Source organism: Trachurus japonicus, chromosome 17 (assembly GCF_045865225.1).
Source record: "Trachurus japonicus isolate A0001 chromosome 17, Traja_1.0".
Taxonomy (NCBI): Eukaryota; Metazoa; Chordata; class Actinopteri; order Carangiformes; family Carangidae; genus Trachurus; species Trachurus japonicus.
In genome coordinates this window covers 9,656,620-9,664,500 of record NC_140923.1, presented here as the reverse complement: position 1 = coordinate 9,664,500, position 7,881 = coordinate 9,656,620, and the positions used below count along the sequence as shown (strand labels likewise).

At 41.0% G+C, this 7,881-nt stretch overlaps 1 protein-coding gene across 1 annotated transcript; it reads right to left on the bottom strand.

The window, feature by feature from the left end:
- Positions 1 to 4,413, bottom strand: LOC146970096 (sodium- and chloride-dependent GABA transporter 3-like). The gene is made up of 13 exons (XM_085804608.1): positions 4,245 to 4,413; positions 3,954 to 4,088; positions 3,578 to 3,763; positions 2,995 to 3,097; positions 2,622 to 2,772; positions 2,282 to 2,416; positions 2,066 to 2,169; positions 1,827 to 1,951; positions 1,511 to 1,713; positions 1,181 to 1,283; positions 712 to 866; positions 333 to 521; positions 1 to 225 (listed from the first exon to the last, which is right to left on the bottom strand). The coding sequence occupies exons 1-13, from the start codon at positions 4,402 to 4,404 to the stop codon at positions 118 to 120; spliced, it is 1,857 nt and encodes a 618-aa protein (XP_085660734.1). The 5' UTR covers positions 4,405 to 4,413; the 3' UTR covers positions 1 to 117.
- Between the last annotated feature and the right edge of the window lie 3,468 nt (positions 4,414 to 7,881).

Genomic DNA, 7,881 nt, shown 5'->3' with positions numbered 1-7,881 from the left:
TCAGGAAAACTGCTACATAGAAATTTTAGGTAAGCAGCATTTTGAGTTATTCATAGCTAATCCTAACCCTATAGCTAATGATTGAAGTGTGTAGTTAATGTGACTTTTCAGTTATTATTAAGCTGTTACTGCAGACGTCCTCAGCTCAACAGTCGTCCCCTCCTCTCCTGTTTCTTTCCTCTGCCAGGCTGGATCTTCAGCAGGACGACAAAGGACGTTCAAACGCTGAAACACAGACATGAACAAGGTGAGTTAGTGTGTTTAAACATTATTATTATAACTATTGTGACACTCAAATGGAACATATTTGGCTCAGAAACATGTGTGAAGACCTGTGTGAAGGTTCCTGGTGTCAAACACATCTGTCCAGCTGCCCACAGTGGCACCATGAGGACAGAGGACAGAGTCATGGTCCATCCCAGTGCATAGGCCCAGTCAGGGTAAGTGTAGTTGTTAACCTTGAGGTGTGTGTAGCCAACCAGGTACAGGATGAAGGAAATCTGTGGAGGTTTAAAGGGAAAAGATCAGGATTAAGAGTTAAACTTTGGTTTTAGATAGTCTTAAGTGTAAAAGTAAGTAGCAGTATGGTACTAGGTATGGTAGTGTCGCTCTGTCAGTCCAGCACTTTGGTCTGGACAAATTAATGTGACATTTTGTACAGACGTTGCTAGGAGATCCTCTGTTCAATCCTTTAGCACCACCATTAGGTCAGAGCTGTATTTTGTTTCTCTTGATTCTCTTAACCCTAAACCTTACTTGACTCACCAGTGACAGTAGAGGAATGATGTATTTCCAGCACAGTTTGAAGAAAACAGATGGTCTGTGTCCTGTCATGTCCTCAATGCTCTTAATAACACGGTCAGCACCTAAAACATTCATAGACATTTTAAATACTGGAGTTCTGCTGCTGAAATAAGACTGTGGTTGAGCTGGGAGACAAAAAAAATTAAAAAAAATCAATATTAATTACATTCAGGTTTTGCAACCAGTCTGACCAATTCTTTAAAATAAAATCACAGCAAACACTTAAAAAACTACCTTTTTATTGTGTAATGTTGAACAATATTTACCATACATATCCTATATAAAGGAAAGAAACATAACCTTATGACTTGTCAGTCAGAATCAAAACCATTATCACAACATATGAAAGTTAGTTTACAATAAGTTTTTAACTCACCAAAACCCCAGGCCAGAGCCAGACACTCAGATAAAGACATACAGTAGTGGCAAGCTCTGGTACTACCGTAATAATCAATGAGCTGGAAGATGTACATCCCTGCCTGTAGCAGGAAGAGACAAGATTTGAATATTAGAAATAGTTTAAGAAACATTGAGTTTGAAGATGCTTCAGTTAAATTGTTTGTTCACCTCTGTAATCAAGATCAGATGTATGAAGAAGAAGAACGAACAAGCGATGAGAACAAAGATTTCAGATCTTCCTGCTGCACGCAAGAGCTTCGGAGACAAGTCGCTTAATGATGTGATAAAAGATTCAACTATCACAAACTGGAAAAGAAATAAAACGAGCAAACGTTGTAGGGCTATTTGTGACCAAAAGTGACCAGTTATTACTTGTCCAGGAATCAAAACATCTTACATTTGTATCAACACTGAGGAAAAACAGCATCAGGAAAAAGCAGACGCTCCAGAACTGAGGAAAAGGCATCATAGCTGTAGCCTGAGGGTAGGCAATGAAGACCAGACCTGGACCTGGGAATTAGACGTTAACAAGAAAGAGATATTTAAAGAGTATTTATTTACTTTCTGTATTTAGACCCGAGTCTGATCTTTGGTTTCTCATGATTGTAAACTTTTGTATTTACCTGAGTCAGCTACATTATCAACACTAACACCTTGTGTGTGAGCCATGAACCCAAGTACAGAGAAGACGACAAATCCAGCAAGAAAACTGGTTCCACTGTTGAGGAGACAGAGCCAAAAGCAGTCTCTAGAGGTCACAGAGACACAAACCACCTTCGCATTAGTATGAACATTTCAGCTGCAGATAATATAAATACCACAAACACATTTTGAAAGTAACTCTTTTGTAGTTTCCACTTACTTGTAACAGTTGTTGTTGTGATTATTATAGCTGCCCAGAACATTGAGAATCCCTGAACAAATACTGTAGGAGAAGCAGATTTGAGATCCTGCCTCTACCCAGACCTGTCAATGACAAAAAGTACACTTTTTAAAAAACAACAAGACTCTAATTCATTGTATAAGTAGTGGATTATAAACCATCCACTCCAACTTTAATTGTATTGCAATGAAATACCTCAATGTCAGCCAGACGGCTCAAGTCTGGACTGAGGTAAAATCTGATGCCGTCCCATGCTCCAGGTAGAGTCAGTCCTCTGACCAGCAGAATCAGGAGCATCACGTAGGGGAAAGTGGCTGTGAAGTATGCTACCTTTAGGGAAAAAAACATCTTTTTATTATGATCGGACAGTAGAGATAGCAAGGAGAGTCACAGGAAAACAAACACACACAAATGAACACAAGTTATGATATGTCATTTGAAACTAGAATGAATTGAGATATTCAACAAAAACAATGCTTATATAATAATAATAATCTGTATGTGAGAAATGTTATATCAAATATCCCCACAGGACCTTTCCAGAGGATCTGACACTTTTCCAGATACTGAAGTAGGTGACCACCCAGCAGAACAGAAGACACAAGGCCAGCTCCCACCTCACACTGCCCAGCTGCTCTATGCCTCCAGACATGGCCAGGACACGGCGTCTGATTGGAGGACAAGTTTAAAGTTACAATAACTGAACATACTGTAGGTATCAGACCGTCACCATCAGACCTGTCTCTGCATGACAGAACCATTTTCACAGGTTAATTGGTCTAAACCATATAATTACTGTCTATTTAAGGTTGTCATAATAATTACTATCTAATGTGAGTTATTATAGTATATCATGATGTACTAATATTGAATCCCTAAAAGGTAATTAGAAATGAATGTGGACTCACTCCCAGAACTCAGTGGCAGCAGAGGTGGTGTTGGTCAGCATGGTCTGATTTTCAGTCACATTTGGCGAAGAAGAATCCAGATTGTGAAGACCTACACAGTTGACTGATTAAAGAAAACAAACACGTTATAGTGACTTTGAGTATTCAGTCCCACAGAGACCAAACAAACAGAAGAAACAAAAAAAACATATACTATTGCAAATGCACAGATAATGTCTGGACTTAGAGTAAACAGTAGCTACTGGACTCATGAGAGGCAAGTTTATTCTTCATCAGAGTTCTGGAAGTGTTTTCATGATCAGCATGCATTTTTACAGGTGGTTTACTACTGGAAATACTACATACACAAAATGATTAGCTTCCTATGAAAATGTCACTTTTTTGTCAATGTTTTATTTAAGAATTTAAACTTTAAACTTTTCCAAACATCATAGCTTTATTTTGGATGCTTGCATTAATTTATTTTGCAAACAGAAATGGAATTATTTCACAAAAACCAAACAGGGTAAAAATGATTTGCCCCCCTGATGCTAATAATAGCCAGCTGCATATCTTTTTTGCTGGTTAACAGCCTGGCATGGACCTTCAGTCCACCATAGATTTTCAATGGGTTTTTGAGTTTTATATTTACCTGAATTCCAGGTGTTTTGACAGTTGGCCCAGGGGAGCTGGGACTTGAATGAAAACACCAGGTAGAAGAGAGCCCAGACTTCAACCATAATGTAGCTGAAGTCATAGAGTTTTGTTACAGTTAGCCCAACTCCTATTCCTACAACACAGAAAATAAAAGTTAATGTCTTTTACAGAAATAAAAACCAAAATATTTAGATCTGGGTCAGATATTTGTGTGAAGTTTGCTGTTGCAGTTTTGGACAAAAGTACTTCTATTTCCAGAGTTGATTCTGTATAAGAAAATGTGTAAAATTTTGTCTGTTTCTCTTCTACTGATGGTTTCTCACCTTGTGCCAGTGGACACAGTTTCCTCCAGCAGGTGATGAATCCCTCCTGGGTGTACTGACCACTGAACGTCTCCAGCAGGAACAGAGGAATCCCACACACCACAGCTAACAGACCATATGGCACCAGAAAAGCACCTGTTGGAAGCACAGAGATGTATGTTGTCATGGGAATGACAAAATGATTACGCAATATCGTCTAGTTTCCCATCTCCAGTTCATCGTTTTAAGTCCAATATCTGAAAAAATAAACACTAGGCCTACTCTACTAAATACAGAGTTTGTATGAATCACCTCCACCGTTCTTGTAGCAGAGATAAGGAAATCTCCACACGTTACCCAGACCGACCACGTTTCCTGCAACCACCAGAATGTATTCAGTTTTATTTGCCCACTGTCCTCTGTCTCCATCCTTCATCTGATTTTGTCTCTTTTGCCGTTTTTCTCTGTTCATCTCAAGATCAAGAATGTAATTCCCTGTGATTCTGTTCTTCAAAATACAGTACAATCTGAAATGTCGTCCTTTATATAATGTGTCTTCTATTGATTTGACTTTACCCAACCCATCGTGCATAAATATGTGTGTGTATTTTACACAAAACTCGTAAATCCAGTAGCCTATTAAAGGTCAATGTTTGGTTTTCGTTTTGTTAATATTCATAACCTGCTTATAATAACGTTATCCTTATCAACTCATGTTTCCTCATTTGTTTGACTTTTATGTTTGTGGGGTGTTGTGGCAAATCCACTCCTCATTACCACACTTGATTTGAAACAGATGACAGTAGCCTACTTTGAAACAAGAGATATTCTTTTCAATCAAGTCCCACTTTGTTTGTACTTAGAGTTGGTCATTAATTCTGGGCTGTATTCTTGGTAATTGGAGGGTTTGCGTAATGAAAATGTAGAATCAAACAACACCTCCAAATTCATGTAACCTCATGGTTTGGTTAGGTTGAGGTGAAAAGAACAATTCTTTACCATTAAACAGTGTCTGTTGTCATAGTTACAGTGGCGCGTCATGGTTGGAGTGATCATTGACAAATATTTCACCATAGGACCCATCACTGATCAGTTTTGTTGATACATTTAGCCACCCCAACCTCGGCACATGTTTCTGCTCTTTACTGAACAACCACACATGCTCATTTACTCCCGTTATCATTTAAAAAAAAAAAAAAAGTATATTTGCCCTTTACTTAATAGTATAGTCGAGAGAGAGACAGGAAATGGGAGGCATGTAGCAAAGAGCCACCTGAGTCAGGATTGGATACAGGGCCGGCTGCAGCGAGGACTGTAGCCGGGTGCCGACACTAACTGAACTACGACGCCCCTCCTGTCGTCATCTTCTGATGCTGCTGGACAATAAAAACCAGGTTGCAGGTCGTGCTGCGTTGGTGACCGATATGTTTTTGGGTTTCCAGAGTGAATTTTCCAGAGCCTGTCCCAATTCTCCCCCTAGCCCTAAATATTTGCCCTAACCCTATATTTTGTGCGTTCACGTGTAGGGGTAGGGTGTCCCATTACTCTAGGGAGGGTTAGGGTTTAACTTTAGACGCATCTGAAATGATTGAAGAAACATTACTATTTCTCTCTGTGTGTGTTTTGTGTCGCTATGTGTGGTATTTATTGGGGGAATCACGGTGTCGCATCAGTGGCTGCAGCTGACAGGGACAGCTAACGGTAGCTAAGCTAACGGCGGCAGCTAAGCTAACGGCAGCAGCTAAGCTAACGGTGGTAGCAGCAGGACGTCAGCTGTTAAAACCCTCCCGTTGTGGGACACGACATGAAACTACTCCAGTTAGCTCAGTCATGTTGGAACTCAGATATCCGCTGGAGAAAATATTTTTTCATGGAGCGTTTATTGAGTCACTGAGTTATTAAAGTTAAACAGGTAGCTAACCGTTAGCCCGGCTAATCTATGATAACCAGGACTAATTACAAAAATTGTTTAGACTGAGATAAACAAACACAGCCAACGCAACAGGCAACACAACAGCTGGAACCGCCGGCATTTCTCCTGAATGAAAATAGTAGCACGCTCCACCGGTAGAATTGTAAACATGTGACGTATGTTATCACGTTCGCTACGTTCACTACACTAGTGGTGTCCCGTTTCCATAGGGAAAGATTTTCAGCCACTTTCCCTCAACGAGGGGAATTTACGGTTGAGGGCACTCAAAACCAAGTGGAAGTTTTAAGGGGGAGAAATGGGACAGGGCCTAAGTCTACTCTGTAAAGTTCTTCTAATTAGCGGGTCGACGCGGGTTTTTTAAATGCGGGTTGACCCGCTAACAATAGGCATTTGGCTCCTTTCCCATTGACCAAAATGAGCAACATGTCTGTCTGATCATAAACCAGTCGCTCCGCTCTCATCCGCGGTGCGAGAAACACCGCGTCATGATGCCACAGCCGCCGCCGTGGAGTGTGAGTCCACCGAGGCAGACGAGGTGTCTGGCCGACCTGGAGCACCAGGACCACGGAGGACAGCCAGTCTGCGACGTCCGCGGCACAACAACACGTCAGTTAAACAGACTGTCACTTCTTTTCTTTTTCAATCTTTTTTGGTCAGTGTTCTTTGATCTTTTGATCAAATCAAGTCTCGAATACGAGCAGAGCTTTGTTTTGGTACGTGACATCAGACACGACCAAGGGAGCAGTCGTCGGTCTGAGAAGTGAAGTCACTTCCACGTTCAAGAAACTGCAATCCCCTCTTCTTCCTCTGGGGGCTGGTGTCAGAAAGCAGCATTCTCCATAGACCCCCATGTTAAAATCACCCACTTTACATCCTCAATAAACATGTTAAAAGCCTGGTGTCAGAACGTTTTCTGGTCTCAACCGATAGTTTCTACCCCCGCACACACTCTGAGGGGGGTGGATTTTTTTTTAAATCTACCGTTTTACTGTTATTAGGTTAAAATTCTGGCCAATTAGGGCACGGAAATGTTGAGTGACAGGCTCGGTGCCTTTCCCACCGCCACCAGAAGCCGATTGTTAGCGGGTTTAAACAGGTTTTTTGGCCAGTGGGAAAGGGGTACAGTATATTTGATCCACTACGACCCACTGAGACATCTGCCATTGTCTTTAACTTCACCACCAACCCACCTAAGGCCACTTTTGATGAAATGATAATACTTTTTTCAGACTTTTCAAATCACATATTGACTTAACTTTTCACATATTGAACAATGATATTTTTTGTGTATTTGCTTTGCACTAATCATGCATTTCACAGGATGTAGGTGAATTTTATTACCTTACCCATACAAAACCATGCCTGCAGCCTAATGGCAATAGCAGAGATAATTAAATCTATGTGCGAGGAGAGTGTAATTACTAAAGACACAGCTGTCAAATAATAGGCTTACTGTAGATAGATGCTGAGTTAGGACAGGGCGGGGTGGGGTGGTCTCAAAGAAACAATTCAGTGCCTTTAAAGGACAATTCCAGGCGAATTCAACTCGGGGGTGTATTTTCATATCATTTTAGGTCTAAAAGAATGAATCTGAAGATTTTCAGTTTAATCGCTCCTGTTTTGCGGTAGCTGTGTCTGTCCCTGCATCGCCACGGCAGCAATGAATGGGAGCGGATGTAAGTTCCGCTGTTTAGGCTGTTTCCAGCCCTCAAAGCCGCAATTTTTTTCCACAGACAGCGTCAGATGGAGACTCAAACATGCACCGAGAAGTTTATTTACTTCAAGCAAGCCGACATGTTTGTAAAACTAAATCTAATTCAAAGTCTCCCGGAGTCTCGCGCGAGACCCAGTTGCCGTGCTCGGTGTGTTCAGGTGCAGTGGGAAAAGCTACCGTTTGTGTCATAAACACAGGAATATCGACTCTTTACTTGCTTCAAGTAAAAAAAACTTCTCGGCGCATGTTTGAGTCGCCACCTGACGCTGTCTGTGGAAAAAATGTACACTTGAAGCAAGTAA

What these genes read in the sequence shown, in the direction of transcription:
- LOC146970096 (XM_085804608.1), bottom strand. Translation starts at nt 4,404, where the DNA reads ATGAACAGAGAAAAACGGCAAAAGAGACAAAATCAGATGAAGGATGGA. An exon ending in CACAACAACAACTGTTACAA is followed by an intron (nt 1,952 to 2,065) that starts GTAAGTGGAAAC and finishes TGTGACCTCTAG; the next exon opens with AGACTGCTTTTGGCTCTGTC. An exon ending in AGAGAAACAAAATACAGCTC is followed by an intron (nt 522 to 711) that starts TGACCTAATGGT and finishes TAATCCTGATCT; the next exon opens with TTTCCCTTTAAACCTCCACA.